At 42.5% G+C, this 18,091-nt stretch overlaps 2 protein-coding genes across 2 annotated transcripts; one reads left to right on the forward strand and one right to left on the reverse strand.

Annotated features, from left to right (window-relative positions):
• Nucleotides 1-100: 100 nt before the first annotated feature.
• Nucleotides 101-10,885, forward strand: cse1l (CSE1 chromosome segregation 1-like (yeast)). Its single transcript, XM_056437891.1, has 25 exons — nt 101-202; nt 1,031-1,123; nt 1,273-1,415; nt 1,627-1,728; nt 3,480-3,625; nt 3,738-3,828; nt 4,619-4,726; nt 5,334-5,426; nt 5,541-5,708; nt 5,797-5,926; nt 6,062-6,127; nt 6,386-6,588; nt 6,709-6,793; nt 6,993-7,054; nt 7,140-7,276; nt 7,841-7,944; nt 8,047-8,144; nt 8,249-8,399; nt 8,502-8,710; nt 8,857-8,954; nt 9,078-9,163; nt 9,328-9,409; nt 9,675-9,821; nt 9,943-10,174; nt 10,341-10,885. Exons 2-25 carry the CDS (start codon nt 1,039-1,041, stop codon nt 10,428-10,430), a joined length of 2,916 nt encoding a protein of 971 aa, XP_056293866.1. The 5' UTR covers nt 101-202; nt 1,031-1,038; the 3' UTR covers nt 10,431-10,885.
• On the reverse strand, nt 10,594-18,091 carry LOC130208641 (retinol dehydrogenase 10-B-like). The gene is given in 9 exon segments (XM_056437892.1): nt 10,594-11,270; nt 11,393-11,502; nt 11,551-11,563; nt 11,611-11,656; nt 11,659-11,743; nt 11,820-11,918; nt 12,867-12,916; nt 12,919-13,086; nt 17,896-18,091. Coding segments are annotated over 9 exon segments (885 nt in total). The 3' UTR covers nt 10,594-11,152.

Consider the following 18,091-nt stretch of genomic DNA (forward strand, 5'->3'; position numbering starts at 1 on the left):
CTTACCTTTCAATATAATGTAAAGTAAAGTTGCTGCAGATGAAACAAGGGGCGTGTCTTACGCTTTTCCTCCGTCGTTTGCGCTTGCGCAGATACTGACCGCGCAGTTCCTCTTCCTCCAGACGTTTGAAAACTAGCACGGCGAGCACGTCTGTGTGGTGGTTCGTAGTGTCGCCCCATCCCAGCTAAAATTAACTGTAACGGTAAGTCAACCCAATGCTCTAACAGTTCATGGATCCAGTAGTACGGGATTCAAACGTGAACATTGGTTCACACTGCAACATCTTGCAAGTAGATGCGCAAAGTAAGGAAAGTAGCTAACTTTATGGTTAGCACATAACACGTTAGCTAGCGCTAGCATTAGCAAAATGACTTGTTGACTCGCTGCTGAATCAGTCTATACACTGGAAACTGGACATTGCTGCTTTCCATTCCGCTGTAGATCATATTAAACGTCATGTTTTAGTATGGGACAGCGCCTTAAGATAACTTATGTTAGATATAACTATATACTATCAGGTGAATGTGATATAACGACCGCCATGTGCTTATATTCCAACTTTGAGAAGATTAGGAAACCTTTAAACTGCTAGTTTAGATGTCAGACTGCTTAAACCGATCTGAAGTCAGCGGTTAACTGAGCTCATGCCAGATTGAAGCTAAATAGCCTAGCTATGTTAGCAGCTAGCAAGCTAACAGCTACCCGTCAGCTAGCTATGACTAAGACGAGCTGACAGTCGGTACACTTTGGGAACGTTATCAATTATTGCATTGACCTGTTAGATCAGTGGACGTGACGGTTTAATGAAGTTATAACGTAGATTATTTCAACAGCTAACACATTTCATAACTTTTAATAACGTTAATAGCATTTTACAGGAACCAATACACACGTTTTAGTCGCCTTCCGGTAACTTTGTGCACATGGTTACTCCGCATTAGCGTAAGTAATCATATGTAGTAAAGTAATTAGTCTCATAACTACATTGGTTTGTGTTTTTCATTCATCCACTCGATTGTATCGCCTCCAGGCACGACCATGGAGCTGGACGATGTTCACCTACAGACCCTCACTGAGTTCCTCAGGAAGACGCTGGATCCAGACCCAGCAGTCAGGCGTCCAGGTAACACGTCGTCGTGGCATAGCATGAACTTCCATATTTTAATTCAGTTCATAAATAATATTGTTCTGCTTGACCTTTTTATGCAAAGTATGTATTTAATTGTGCATCTCTGCTTTGCAACACCTTATTTATATGTATTGTTTCCTTAGCTGAAAAGTTTCTTGAATCTGTGGAGGGAAACCAGAACTACTCCTTATTGTTACTCACTTTGCTGGAAAAGTCCCAAGACACAGTGATTCGTGTCTGTGCTGCTGTTACCTTCAAGAACTACATAAAAAGAAACTGGCGCATTGTAAGTCTCGCTAAAAACAATGTTTATACATTTACTGTGGGATCGTGTATGCAGAAACAGTGTGTCTGCCTTCAGACTGGGGCTACATGGGAGAAATGGATATAAAGTAGCATTTAGTACAAAGTCCAAGAGGAACCTGTATTGTGTTGTTATTATTGTTGACCTGTACACTTGGTTGATTTTCCTACTTTTGTTATATGTTTTCCCAAAGGTTGAAGATGAACCAAACAAAGTCTCTGAACCAGATCGAACTGCAATTAAAGGAAACATCGTCAATTTGATGCTTAGCAGCCCAGAGCAGATTCAAAAACAGGTACATCCTCAAATGTTGCATGACTTATTCATACCTGCAAACTTGTCACCTTTCGGTGAAATTCACCGTTTTGAACTCAAAATAGGTCATCCACGTGAATCGTGGAGATCCGAAGAGTTTTTGTTTGGGGGGGGGGGGGGTCACCTGGCCCGCTGCTGTTGAGATTGCAGTGAGACGCGGAGAAAAGTGTGAAGTGGTGCTCTTCGCAATAAAACATCTTTGATGGGACGTGTCGAGTCTCGGCCAATCAGCGTTCAGATGTCGACATCGTTTGGGGGTTCAGGTTAGCTTGAATGTTAGTCCGCTACATCTGCTGCTGTCACGCTGCACGGTGTAGCGATGCTAACAAAGTACCCGTACGTTAAGAGCGATGTGATTTAGCATATTTTTAGTATCGATACTTCATTAGAGAGCGATCAGAGCTCACGCACTGCTCCGTGACGAGCTGTCTGCGCACACTGCGCTGCGCAGCGCTCACAGCGAGAGAAGAGGCGCAGCTTTAGAGACTTCGGCTTAAAAAATAAAAAGATGCCAGAAGTGAAATGTTTCAGTCTGTAAAGTTCTGTAACTACAGCTGCTCATCCTGATGAACTGTGTATCATCTGGTCAGAGACTAACGGCCTCATAGTGTATAATCAATGCTATGATGGAACCATGTAGTTTCATTCATATCTGGCTGTATTCAAACTAATATTACTGTCATTACCTTCGCATTGAAAATGCCGGAAGGTTATGTTTTGATCGCCGTGTATTTATTTATTTATTTGTATGCGTGTTATTCGCAAAACTCAAAAAGTATTGAACCGAATCGCATGCAATTTGGTGGGATGATTGTTTATTATCCGGGGACCAGTTGATTAGATTTTGGGATCGATCGGGTCAAAGGTCAAGGTCAAAGGTCATGAACAGGTCAAATCTTCTTGAATCACATGGAATTTGGTGGGATGATTGGTTATTATCTGGGGACCATTTGATTAGATTTTGGGATCAATCGGGTCAAAGGTCATGGTCATGGAAAGGTCAAAATCTTTTTTTTTACCATAGCACGATACATTTTTGTCCAATTGGCATGCAACTAATGCCAAAATGTTCATAATTCAATGCCCAATCTTGTGATATGCGAAGGTATGCGCTCTACCGAGTGCCCGTTCTAGTTTAAGTGTTGAAAAAGTTGGTAAAAAGTGAACCATACAGATGTTTTATTTATTGCTATTATAGATAAATATACCAGTCTCGTATTTATGGTACCATATTGTTTTTATGGTATTGTATTGAATTCTGGTATCGGGTATCATGATATTTATGGCAGGTATGTAATATGTATAGAAGTTATAATATGAGTATCGTGACAAACAGGTAGAGACAGAACAGATTCAGGGAGAAGTCCATGAGGACTGTTCAGGCAACAAAAAAAGGAAGTTGGTTCATGAATGACTTTCACCATATTATATATAATGACAATGTATATTTGTTATTACTATCATTACAGGGCTGAGTCAGAGCGGAGAACCTTTTGGTCTTAAACTGTTTATTATTATTATAAAATGACTGTAGTTGTGGTTCTAAAAGCTTTGCGACTTCAAACAACATGGATGTGGTGTGGTGACCCAAAAAAAAGTCACCTGCACCCCCCCCCCCCCCCCCTGTTGTCACCTTTTTCACCCCTCATGAGTTTGCAGGTATGCTTATTGAAAGGGTCTGATTTGAAGGTCTAAAGGAAGAGCCTCTTTTAATCTTTTGCATTTCCACAGTTGAGTGATGCCATCAGTATCATAGGAAGGGAAGATTTTCCTCAAAAATGGCCTGACTTACTAACTGAGATGGTGACCCGCTTCAGAAGTGGAGACTTCCACATCATCAATGGAGTGCTTCGTACTGCACATTCTCTCTTCAAGAGGTAGAGCTGACTTCTTAATAGTTTGAAAAGTGTTTTCATGATTACATATTAACTGCATTTATTTCATAACAATGTCTGTCCCCGCCCTTATTTTTTATTTTATTTTTTCAAGGTACCGCCATGAGTTCAAGTCAAATGAGCTTTGGTCAGAGATCAAACTAGTACTGGACACATTTGCCCTACCTTTGACGGAGCTATTCAAGGTTGTGATGACTTGCAGTTAAATTACGACACCAAGTACAAGTAGGGCTGCCCTCGACTAATTGGGCGTTTTGGTCTTAATCTAGATCACTTTCGTTGATAAGTCATTTGTATGCTTTTTTTCATGCTAAATTACTTATTTCAAAGAAACGTATGAGCACCAATCTGATAAACAGACAATTTAAAGTAATGCCGTGGTGATTTTTATATATCTGTGGATTAAATCTATAAATTGATTAGTTGTCAAATTTGCACGAGTGTAAAGCTCTGCAGACGCTTCACTAGAATGGTTTATAGAGTATTAAAAACTAAATGTTCTCTGAAATGTCAGAGATGGTACAAACAAAATTGACTGAAGAATCAAAAAGACAAAAAAGACAACCTCTACAATAATGAGGGATTAGAATTATCTAAACTGATATTCATGACAACTTGTTTGCCTTTGTACAAACTCTGCAAAGAAACAAGTGAAGTATTGCAAACATTATATAGAAACGGGTTGCATGTCCTGTCAGAGAGGAAGATTTTTAAGACTACTTTCTAAAGCATCTCAAAATTGTTTCTATAATCCCTTTTTACCTCGTGTTTTTATCAGTGAACTATTGGACAGTTACAAGATCACACACCAAGTTACAAAAATTCAGAGGCAACACCAAGTTACTTGAAATTTAGGACAGCCCTAATTGTACTGAGTTGTATAATATCTGATGCATGTCAATATGGTTGAAATGGATATGATTAGTTACTGATATGAAGAAGTATTTAGAGTTGATTTTTCTCCCTTTCCTACAGGCCACTATTGAGTTGTGTCAGACTCATGGTACAGACGTCAATGCCTTGAAGGTCCTCTTTTCTTCCCTTACACTCATCTCTAAGCTGTTCTACAGTCTTAACTTCCAGGTCAGTTAAATTTGCATTGTACTTAAAGGCTTTGCTGTTTTGGACAATCGCATTGTCTTTTTAGTAGCTTAAGTAATCCCCTGTTGCCTATTTTGTGTGCACACTGCAGCTAGCTGTAAATGATTAATCGCTTTCACAATTAATTGAAAATCAAAATAGTTGCAGCTTTTAATTTTTGCCATTTGGCTAATTGTTGCACGTCTAGATTTATGCATCAGGTTATCGTTGTAGCTCGACGACTTGTAAGGCACTTGAACCACAGCTCCCTTGCAATGCAAGATACTAACCTTGTCGGTTGACAGTTGATGATTAGTTAAGGAGTCGGTCATAAAAATAATTGGCATCCTGAGTTTTAGCAAAACTCACGAAACTCTTAAAAGCCACTAATAATGTATGAATTTTAGAAAGAAGTAAAATAACACAAATATTCTAAGGAGGTCCTAAGTTTCTAAAAGCTGAAATTAAAAAGTCTTTATATTAATGATTGGAAATGAATGCAGATAAATAGTCAACCATGCCCCAACACTGTGATACATTTTTAATCCATGTACACTTAATCAGAGATGGGGACCATTGCCCTTCAAATGTACTCTGTACTATTCCACAGGACCTTCCAGAGTTTTTTGAAGACAACATGGAAACCTGGATGACCAATTTCCACGCCCTTTTGACTTTGGATAATAAACTTTTACAAACAAATGTGAGTTAATTTATCTTTTTTTCACCAACGCAATTTATTTTCAAGACTATAGTACTATAATTTGAATAACTGCATGCTATATTTTTGTGTTTGTCTCTTATGATGACCCCGTAGGATGAGGAGGAAGCCGGCCTCCTGGAGCTGCTGAAGTCTCAGATCTGTGACAATGCGGCTCTCTACGCCCAGAAGTACGACGAAGAATTCCAGCCATATCTGCCACGCTTCGTCACTGCCATATGGAACCTTTTGGTTTCTACTGGCCAAGAAGTCAAATACGACTTGGTGAGAGGACCGATCCGTGACTGTTTCTATGTTCGCTTTTTGAAAGTTCACTTCTCCTGTACTAACTTACACCATGTCTTTGTTGCAGCTCGTCAGCAATGCCATCCAGTTCTTGGCATCAGTCTGCGAAAGGCCACACTACAAGCATCTATTCGAGGACCAGAATACACTCACTAGCATTTGTGAGAAGGTCATTGTGCCCAACATGGAGTTCAGAAGTAAGTAAAGGCTTCGTTTTCATCAGATTGCATCTGGAAATGTCATCAGAGGATGGCTGATTCAGGGCTCTGCTGGCGTGGTCACAACCGTTCACTCGTGTGATACTGACCAGATTGCTTGTTACCCCTGATTAGGTGCTGATGAGGAGACCTTTGAAGATAACTCTGAGGAATACATCCGGAGGGACCTTGAAGGATCTGGTAAAGATGTAGATTATTGCTTATCACCTTCCCTCATGTAAATTGGTTATAGAATTACACATAAGAATTTATAGGTTCTCCCCTCGTTTTGAGTTTGACTGTTGTGTGGGTGTAACATTAGCACATTAGTGGGCCTCTATAGTTAAATAATCAATTTGTTGGAATAGAATATTTCTACATAAAGAAAATAAAATGGACAGTTTACAAAAGTAACATAACCGTGTCCCCATTGGTAACTTTGTTGTCATTGTTCCTTAGACATTGACACTCGTCGTAGGGCGGCATGTGACTTGGTGAGGGGACTTTGTAAATTCTTCGAGGGCCCCGTCACAACGATCTTCTCTGGTTATGTCAACTCGATGCTGGGAGAGTATGCGAAGAACCCCGGGCAGAACTGGAAACACAAAGATGCCGCAATCTATTTGGTCACTTCACTGGCATCTAAAGCACAGACCCAGAAGGTATTGTTGACTTTCCCTTTAAGAGGAGTATTGGATTTATAGCTGATAATGCAATGAACATTTATAATCACTGTTTGATATAATTGGCTCAGTACTTACATTGTTGTTGTTTTTTATCAGCATGGAATAACGCAAGCCAATGAGTTGGTGAATCTGAATGAGTTCTTTGTGAACCACATTCTCTCAGACTTGAAATCGCCCAATGGTAAGAATAATCTTCCCATTTCTCAATATGATGTAGAATTACAAAATGTATTGTGTCACAGCTGACTCACTTCAGGTTTGGCTCTGTCAACTCTGGTGAAACCGTTCATGTCCCTCTTAACTATATAATGATAGGAATATCGTTCAATTCATTTTATTTCTACACATTAATTACCTCCACACACTTATTGTCATTGTAGTTAATGAGTTCCCAGTGCTCAAGACGGATGCCATCAAGTATGTCATGATCTTCAGAAGCCAGGTATGAACTTTCTCTGCAATATTTAAAAATGTCAAAAGGCTCCATGAATACATTCGAGAGCTTCTTCTCAATCCTTTCCCTTCAGCTTCCCAAGGAGCAGCTGCTGCAGGCCGTTCCTCTCCTGATGAGTCACCTGCAGGCCCAGAGCACAGTGCAGCACACGTACGCTGCTCACGCTTTGGAGCGGCTGTTCACCATGAGGGGCCCCAACAACACCACTCTGTAAATATAGAAACATAAACTATTTGTGTTAACAAAAACTACTTTGAGTATTGCGCACGAGCATTTCTTCCAAATGCATAAAAAATGATCAGTAATTGTACAGTGTATTATTGGAATAGGGAAATTAATGGGGATGTTTTTATTTTTTATTCAGTGTAACATCTTTGCAGTCTAGTTTAGAGCAGGGTGAATATCTCCATATTTCTGATTGCTTTCATGTTAGTTAACATATATTTGGACTGTAAATTGAACAATATGTACACCATTTTCTTCTTTAATATTAAAGCTGGACGGGATCTTAACCACATTAGGTGAAAGTGAACATTTACTCCATGCATAATATTTACTAGGATGTGTGACGTAATCACCCACTCCTGATATTGGGAACCGTGCAAATACCTTTTCTCCAGAGATCACCTACCCTACAGCATTACAATGGCAGTCCTATATGTCTCAAAGTTTTATAGACAACCCAGATAAAAGAATGAAAGTGCAAGAAGTCTGCGTCCATCTGTATAGCTACTAAACTCATTACTTCAGCCAATCGTTCTGTATGTTTTTCAGTATCACGTCAGCAGAGATGGCTCCTTTTACTGAACAGCTGCTCAACAACTTGTTCAAAGCGCTGGCTCTTCCTGGTTCAGCTGAAAATGAATACATCATGAAAGGTAAACCTGACTCTCCTCATTAATGTTTCCCAGTCAATGCCAGACCAACTGCAAACTTATTCTAAGAAGCCTCATGTCGTTCTTTTCTTTCAATCTTTAAAGCTATCATGCGCAGCTTCTCCCTGCTGCAGGAGTCAATCGTGCCCTACATTCCCACTCTGATTGGGCAGCTCACTCATAAACTCCTCTTAGTCAGCAAGGTAATGCACACTTTGTCACTATTTATGGGTACAGATGGATTCACCAAGATCCTGGTTTGTTCAGGGGATACATGTGTCAACTCATCTTGGTCACTCATTTTCAGAATCCCAGCAAGCCGCATTTTAACCACTACTTGTTTGAGTCCCTGTGCCTGTCTGTCCGGATCACCTGCAAGGCCAACCCCACCACAGTCGGCAGCTTCGAGGAAGCACTCTTCCCCGTCTTCACTGAAATCCTTCAGAACGATGTCCAGGGTCTGTCACATTTACCTATATAATTAATTTATATGTGCAGATGATGTGCTCATGAACCCGACTGGTGGCTGAACTCCTCCTCCTTCTTGTCCTCTGTTGCAGAGTTTCTTCCATACGTGTTCCAGGTGATGTCTCTCCTCCTCGAGATCCACTCCAACTCTATCCCCTCTTCCTACATGGCTTTATTCCCTCACCTGCTGCAGCCTGTGCTCTGGGAGAGGACAGGAAACATTCCTCCTCTGGTGCGCCTGCTTCAGGCTTACCTGGAGAAGGGAGGAGCCTCTATTGCCGGCTCTGCTGCAGATAAAATAGTAAGTAAAGGCAGTTGTTTACGGCAAAAACAGTATTTCAGTCGCAGTCGAGTGTAGTTATTGTTTTACGACTTGTTTTATTCTTAACATCTATCTATTGTGTTATTTATACATATGTTAATATTATGCTCATCTTTCCCTTTAAGCCCGGCTTGCTTGGTGTTTTCCAAAAGCTTATAGCCTCCAAAGCCAACGACCACCAAGGCTTTTACCTTCTCAACAGCATCATAGAGCACATGCCCACGTAAGTGTATTCTAGTTGTGTTCTCAGTGGATCATCTATAAAATGATGCACCTTGTGAAATGTATGTTGGTTAAAATGTTGACATGTTTAGTTAACTTGAGCTGTTTTTGTTTTTTTTGCCAGAGAATCTATCCTTCAGTACAGGAAACAGATCTTCATTTTGCTCTTCCAGAGGCTACAAAGCTCCAAAACCACCAAGTTTATCAAGAGTTAGTACAACCATCTCATGACTAAGGATCATGTTTTGTTCCCGAGCGATTGTCAGTGACGGAGCGTGTGCCTTTAAACTGGTTATCAACCATTAGAGTGAAAATTAACAGCAGTTGTTGTATTAACTGTCAACGGATGCTGTTTATTTCTTTCTGTCTTCCAGGTTTCTTGGTGTTTATCAACTTGTATTGTGTCAAATACGGAGCCATTGCACTTCAGGAGATTTTTGACAGCATCCAGCCAAAGTAAGTGTATTTTGAATACAAGCAACACGATGTTGACAGAAACTGATGTTTCTGACCTCAGTTATTCAGTGTAGAACTCAATGGATTTATATACACAATAATTATCATTATTGTGTGTTGATGCTGGTGTCTTTCTCCTGCTTAAAGTAGAGTGAATATTTCCTGATCCCGATACCTTTTGTAGGTCTCTAGTGTATCTTATCGTTGATGTTTGTGCAGAAGACCAGTAGTGAAGCGTACAGTAATAATCCTGTTTGTGTTGCAGAATGTTTGGTATGGTGTTGGAGAAAATAATTATTCCAGAGGTACAGAAGGTGTCTGGACCAGTTGAAAAGAAGATCTGTGCTGTTGGCATAACAAAAGTCCTGACTGAATGCCCTGCATTGATGGACACAGAGTACACTAAACTCTGGTAAGAGTCAAAACAACAACAAGTGTGTGTGTGTGTGGTGCTCTCCCAATACAAACTGAATTGTGTGTTTTTCTGAGTAAAGTGTAAACCATGATTTTGTTTTTTTAATCTTTCTGTTCAGGACCCCTCTACTGCAAGCGCTCATTGGTCTGTTTGAGTTGCCAGAAGACGACAGCATCCCGGATGATGAGCACTTCATCGACATTGAAGACACACCAGGCTATCAGACCGCTTTCTCGCAACTGGCCTTTGCCGGGAAGAAGGAGCACGACCCGATCGGAGACTCTGTCGGCAATCCCAAGATCCTGCTGGCTCAGTCGCTCTTCAAGCTCTCGACTGCCTGTCCGGGAAGGGTATGTAGGAAATATTTAGCAAACTATGCCAAAAGACATGTTCTATGGTTTTCCTTTTTAAAGTCATCCTGTTTTTGTCTGGAATATAGGACATGTTGGGATTGTTGCGTAACCGCAGCTGTGCAGATGATTGATTCCTGCTTGTTGTTTCTATTTCGGGGTGCAGGTTCCCTCGATGCTGAGCACCAGTCTGAATGCAGACGCCCTCCAGTTCCTGCAGGGGTACTTACAGGCAGCCACTGTGCAGTTGGTTTGAAACCGATGGGATGGTGGTCGCTTCACAAGGAGCCCACAATGCACTGCTGGCGTCACATGACAGACCTGCTTCAGCTAAATTTAAATCCTAACAGATTTATGTTTGACTTGACGGTTTATGATGGATTTTTAAGGGTTTTTAAGAAATTACCAAAACTTCACTGAAAAGGATTTGGATATCAAGTTCCAATACAATTGTCATTTTATTTCATAAATAGCAGGAGAGGTATATTTCAACAGTATTGTGGAACAGCTGAACATAACAATCATATGGGGGGATTTCTTTAATGCTTCTTTTGTATGTTCTGAATTCCTTTTCGTGAGTCTGGAGACTGCAGTCTGGCTCAAACATAATGGATCATCATTTTTCTGCCGCATGTCTCCTGTAGATTTGTTGTCTGGTCTTTGTTTCTGCATCGTTTGTTAATGTGAATAAAAAGAGACACTTGTATAGTTCTGTTATCGCAGCCTCTTTCATATGAGCACCATTTTGAGGAATGTGTCTTACTGGCTCGTCGGCCTCCAGTTCAGATGTAATTCTCTAACTTTATTGATGAACAAGGAAGAGAAATGAGCTTTTCATGTAGCAAACCCAGGCTGCCCTTCAGATCCAGTTATGGTTGTTGAGAACCAACCATACTGGGCTCTGCCTTCACATACATTCAATACAGTGTAAACCTTTGGGATCTGCATTGGTCCAGAGTTAGAAAACTGACAGAGTTCTTAGGATTTGATGTGGCCGTTGGAGGTCTTCAGTTCAGCGTTCTTAATGAAGGGGAGCATGCATTTGTCACCGCCCATGAAGCGGTACGTTGCCAAATTTGCCTCCCAAGGAAGTAATCTAAAGATGGGGAGGACACAAGCATTGCATTGATTAGTCTGAATACAAACACATTTTCACTGACTATTTCTTCTCATCAATAAGGGCCAAAGCATTCACTCTTCATACTCACGCTTTGTGACAGGAAGGGGATGTACATAATGCGAGGAATGCAGATAATTTGCTGTTGGCCTAAAATGGCTTTCATTGACTGCTGTACGGTGTAGAGAGGCTCCAGAGGGGAGATTAGACTCTAACTCCTTCCTGGTAGGTTTCAAACAAAAAGTGCAGACTATAGAACAAAAGATTTTTTTCTTTCAGTTTGAATAACTACACGTTGATATTATTGTGGGTTTCTCACCTGATTTCACAGCCTGCAAACGTCCCGGTGTCTACAATATACGGGTTTTGATGCCATTCATGTCTTCTGCAAGCAAGTCATGCGTCAGTGACCCGTGGAACCCGACGGCTCCAAATTTACTGGCACAGTAATCCTGAAAGAGTAAATACAAGCATTTCTGTTCTCTAATGTTCTCGGGTTTGACCGACGTCATTCATCCCATCTCTTACCTCTACACATGCGGTGCTGAATAGTCCAAGAGCACTGGAGATGGTTACAATGTGACCGTGGTTCTTTTCTTTCATCTGTGGCAGGAAGGCCTTTGTCATCTGTTGGGTTAGGCACATTTGTTTTTATTAATACCGACATACAGGTTTGATAAACCGATCAGCATCAACCTGAGACGAGACCCTCTCTAACCCAAAAATACAAAAGAGATGCTTTGGTTCCTTGATCAATGAAGGTTTCAGGGAATAAACTTATGTATTGAGTTTATTTTCTATTTGTTCCTTGAATTTAAGTGAACTGGGCCCAGAAGTCCTCACATTTTATATTCTAAAACCATGCACATATTACATAAGAACCTCAACAGGATTACAGTTTCTTAACTTTTATGGTATATGAAACATTGTATGGAATAAACCAGCGCTATTGAAGCCAAATATTCCAGCATATCTGGAAAAACTAGCTACCTCATCGGAACAAAAGTATATTTGGATTATACACAGCTGCACCTTATTGGCTTTATTTTTGTTGCTAATAATATCCACAACTATTCCTTTGGAGCTATCCAGAATTGCAGAATAAATTGAGCAACCCCATTGTTGCCCACAAACAGTCAGCACGCTGTGGTGCATTAGAAGTGCTTTCACAAAAATGCAGCATATGCATATGTCTGTTGCTGATATCTCGATACTTGGAGCTAATGAGCGTACCAATTTATTGTATGAGCGCACGGGACTGAGGCTTTAAGAGGATCACCGGCGGAGTCACATGCCGTCTTAACGGTGCGGGCTTCTTTTGATTCTGTGTGGAGGGTTGCCGCCACCTACTGTAACCTCCTCAACCTGCACACACTCAGCTGTCACTAGGACACGGTGTTGCCCTGCGGAGGCGCAGGCTGCTCTGATCCCGTCACACCTCAGTGCACAAACACAGACTGGACAGTGGGGAGGACTAGATGTTACGTCATTCATGTCAGGATGTATGATGTTTCGCAACGGTGGAGTTTCACGGTTTTCCATTGTGCGTAAAAGGTGCGCGCGTCCAAATCTTACCCAAAACAGCGCGTGGCAGTTTACCAGCATCGTCCTCTCCAACATCGTCCTCTTCGCCCGGCCACCACGCCTGCGTTGTTGACCAGTATGGAGACCTCCCCGACCTCCGCTCTCACCCTGTCCGCAGTCTCATAGATACTCAGACGCTTGGACAAGTTCACCGTGTACGCGTGCACCTGAACTCCGAGCTCCCTCGCCATCTTGGCGGTCTGCTCGTTGGCTGTGTTGCAGTCCCACAGCCAGTAGGGGCGAGACTGGCACTCAGTGGCACATCCCCCTAGCGACACTGGCACATTTGCCGGCACTCACTGGCACATCCCCCTAGCGACACTGGCACTCAGTGGCACTTGCCAGCACTTGCCAGCAAATGCCGCAACTAATCAAAAGTTGCGGCAGCTACACTCAAAAAAACGATTCAAGCCCTTCTTAGAGGTGACACATTTAAATATTGTTTGATACATTTAAATAAATCAATTACAAAACGAAGTTATTTATATTGAATGGGTGTAACACAAAATGTATGAATACTTTCATTTTTTTGATTTATTTAGGTTAGATGGTGTGCATATCAATTCAAAATAAATGTGTTTCATTGAGGACTACCCTTTGCACCTGCGCCTTCTGAAAATCAGTTGTTTGCATGAGGTGAAGTCATTTTCAGGGCTGTATGGTGGTGTAGTGGCTAGCACTGTCGCCTCACAGCCAGAGGACCGTGGGTTCAATTCCCAGTAGGGGCGTTCCTTCTGTGGAGTTTGCATATTTTTTTAGTTAGTTAGTTTATATTTTGAGTTGGACAAACACAAATTAATTTAATTCAATGAATATCGTTATTTTATTTTAGATGTATTTGATACAAATGAGTTGGACGAACTTAATTACATTTTATTGCACTGATGTGCTAAATTTGAGTTGGAGTTGCATATAATTATTGGATGGAAAACCTGCCAACAATTTAATTGAGTTCATCCAATGAGTCATTTCTTTGAGTGTAGTCAAAAGGTGCGGCAGCTAGTCAAAAGGTGCCACAGTGACGAGTCTGCGACGACTCAGTGACAAGCTCCATTAAAGTGCCCGCGAAATCACTTTCATGATCATAGAATGGAGTAGCTGCGGTTTAGGGATGCTCAATACGTCGATCGCGATCTACCAGTCGATCGCGGCGTAGTATTGGTAGATCGCATGACATTAAAAAAATTGGCCCGCCAGCCTGTAATTTTCTCTATAGCACGTCTTTGTTCTTTTATTAAACTAAACAGCCGTCTGTTGATCGTCTCCAGCGCCGCCGCTCCCATAACGCGCACTACGCGCTGCGCGTAGGGCACCAAGTCCTGAGGGGGCACAACAAAATAGGCAACAACAAAAATCCTCATAATAATTATAATGCCGATATTATTTCAGTCTAGAAATATTAGGCGCCTTTTAGGCATGTATATCACAAAACAGGCAGAACAAGAGATATATTTAATCGCTCAGCACCCCCGTTAACACTTCTCGGGTCACATCGCTCTGCCGTGATGCGCGCCGACACATCCGCGCACACAGGTGAGCACACTCTCACTAGCACCCCCCCACTTGTTGTATATTTTGCTGATCGAAATAAACTAAACTAAACTAAGGGGTTAAATAGGGCCTCATTTGTGAATCCCACAGAACCAAACCCACATGGGATGGGGTGTAGGAGTAATCACACAAGGTGATTCTCGCCAAACCGTCCCACCCCGTTGGGGAGGTAGGCGATTCATAATCAGACTCGCCTATGAATCGCTCCTCCCGTGTAGGCGATTCTGAATCGCCTAACGCCCACCTCTCCTGTGGGATTCACAAATCCCTGCTGCTTTGCTGGAAATCACTTATACTTATAGACTCTGGTTCTGTGCTAGGTGATGTCACTAGCGACGTCACAGAACCAAAGCACTTTCATGTCATGTGACAATGTTTCCATGGTGACGGACAAGGCCACGGTGTTACTCTTTTAGTAACACTACAAAAGCCAACAACAACACTGGAGGGTGGTGCGCGAGCAGCTGAGGGAACCGAACATCCCCCCCCACTCACTAATTGAAAATGAAAGAACTACAAGCCTAAGGTCCATATTGTTTCAGGTTGACGGTCCAGCCTGCGCTCGAGCCGAGACTCGCGACCTATCTGCGCTCCGGGCTCGTTGAGCGCTCCGTGCTGTCAGTCTCCCCGCTGATACGTACTGTGACGTCATCACGTCAACCAGCGCGCTCTTGTTGTATATTTTGCTGATTGAAATAAACTAAACTAAACTAAACTAAGGGGTTAAATAGGGCCCCATTTGTGAATCCCACAGAACCAAACCCACCCCGGGATGGGGTGTAGGAGTAATCACACAAGGTGATTCTCGCCAAACCGTCCCACCCCGTTGGGGAGGTAGGCGATTCATAATCAGACTCGCCTATGAATCGCTCCTCCCGTGTAGGCGATTCTGAACCGCCTAACGCCCACCTCTCCTGTGAGATTCACAAATCCCTGCTGCTTTGCTGGAAATCACTTCTACTTATAGACTCTGGTTCGGTGCTCCGTGTCGTCACTAGCGACGTCACAGAACCAAAGCGCTTTCATGTCATGTGACAATGTTTCCATGGTGACGGACAAGGCCGGAGATCTAAGGCACTGACACGTGACTTCCACCAGGAAACCTGTTTATATGTACGTATGTACATGTTGTGTATGTATATAACAGGGTAGGGGGTGGGGGTCAATTGGCCGGCCGGCGTTTATGAGATTGGAGTGGGACACGGAGGAAATGTGGAGTGGTGCTCTTCGCAATAAAACATCTTTGATGGGACGTGTCGCGTCTCGGCCAATCAGCGTCAAGATGTCTTCAGCGTTTGGTGGTTTAGGTTAGCTTGAATGTTAGTCCGCTACATCTGCTGCTGTCACGCTGCACGGTGTAGCGATACGGGGACCACTGGTTAAGAGCGATGTGATTTAGCATATTTTTAGTATCGATACTTGATTAAAAGAGCGCGGGATCAGAGCGCACGCGCTGCTCCGTGTCAAGCTGTCTGCGCACACTGCGCAGCGCTAACAGAGAGTGGCGTTAAGTGGCGGAATTTTCGGCTTTAAAAATAAAAATAAAAAAAGATGCCAGAAGTTAAATGTTTAAGTTCAGTCTGTAAAGTTGTGTAACTCTACAGCTGCTCATCCTGATGAACTCGGTATCATCTGGTCAGAGACAAACGGCCTCATAGTGATAATCAATGCTATGATGGCTCCATGAAGTTTCATTAATATCTTGTAGGCTAATACTTATATTACTGCCATTTGTTAAGTGTTGAAAAAGTTGGTAAAAAGTGAACCATACAGATATTTTATTTATTACTATTATAAATAAATATACCAGTGTCTTATTTATGGTATACTGTTTTTATTGTATTGTATCAGTATCATGATATTTATGGCAGGTATGGCATAGATTAGAAGATCGTGACAACCAGGTAGAGGCAGAACAGACTCAATGAACAGACTCATGGAACAGACTCGAGGGACAGACTCAAGGACCAGACTCAAGGACCAGACTCAAGGACCAGACTCAAGGAACAGACTCATGGAACAGACTCATGGAACAGACTCAAGGACCAGACTCAAGGACCAGACTCAAGGACCAGACTCAAGGAACAGACTCATGGAACAGACTCAAGGACCAGACTCAAGGACCAGACTCAAGGAACAGACTCATGGAACAGACTCATGGAACAGACTCAATGAACAGACTCAAGGAACAGACTCATGGAACAGACTCATGGAACAGACTCATGGAACAGACTCGAGGACCAGACTCGAGGACCAGACTTGAGGAACAGACTCAAGGACCAGACTCAAGGACCAGACTCATGGAACAGACTCATGGAACAGACTCAAGGACCAGACTCAAGGACCAGACTTGAGGAACAGACTCAAGGACCAGACTCATGGAACAGACTCGAGGGACAGACTCAAGGCTCAGCAGAGCACAAGACTTGAAGACTTGTTCACGCCAAAAAAAAAGGAAGTTGGTTCATGAATGACCATATTGTACACAATATTACTATTATTATAGGGCCCGATCACTGACTTGGTGTCAGAATGGAGGACCTACAGATTATCATACAACGTCCAACATCGATGTTCGTGAAAGCCCCCCCGCGCTCCTGTCCTTCTCACCTTTTTCACCCCTGACCCGTTTTCATGCCTGATATAAGTACTTATGCGATTACATACTACTGTTTATATCTGTCACGGGACACAACATGTAACTATCTAATCATTCATGGAACAATGTAATTCTCAGGCAGGTTACTGATGCCACAATGGTGCTAAAACGCTCGCTCGCGATGAGCATTCGCATGCTAAACGGCGCTATCCTTAATTAACTACTTCTCCTGAACTACTACACACTCAATAACTATCAACATATAGCACCGCCAAAGCGACCGAACATAACATTAATATATATGTATGGCACTTGTTTCGTCTCTACACAACAGCATGTCATTTCTGTCTCTACGTGTCGCGTTAACATTTCTCGGCGCATCGGGACGAAGAAAAAAAAAGTAACTTGCATATTGTTTTGCTCCTACTACGTTTCACTTCGTAATATATTAAACTTTAGACTAACAGTGGCATCTCCTCAGAGTAGAGTATCATAGTGGGGGTATAACAGTAGGCCTATGATCATGGTAAAAAAAGTAATCTTTTTTTATTATTATTATTTTAAAAAGGCGGGTACATTATACATATGATGGTATATGAGTGTAAGTGTAAATAAAAAAACCAGGAGCTCCTCCATTCTATGATCATAAAACTGATTAACGGCAGCTGATCTGTCGTGCCACTTGAGTGTTGCTGCCGGCGACTCGTCGCAAACACGCCACTGAGTCGTCGCTGTACTGGCACCTAGCGGCACTTGCCACAGAGTTGCCGCTGAGTTGTCGCTGAGTGCCGGCAAGTGCCACTGAGTGCCAGTGTCGCTAGGGGGATGTGCCACTGAGTGCCAGTGAGTTGTCGGTGCCAGTGATTGCACTCGCCCTCTCTCCCCACAGCACCAAATGCGAGCCCTCTTTGGCAAACTCCAGGGCGAACAGCCGACCCAGCGCGCCCCCGGCTCCTGTTATCAGACACATCTCTCCATCAATGCACTTCAGCCTCGGCCGGAGGAAAGTCTGGATGGAGTAAGTGAGGTCAATGAGCATCAGCAGCAGGTCTATTATAATAATCAT

This window comes from Pseudoliparis swirei, chromosome 18 (assembly GCF_029220125.1).
Source record: "Pseudoliparis swirei isolate HS2019 ecotype Mariana Trench chromosome 18, NWPU_hadal_v1, whole genome shotgun sequence".
Lineage (NCBI taxonomy): Eukaryota > Metazoa > Chordata > Actinopteri > Perciformes > Liparidae > Pseudoliparis > Pseudoliparis swirei.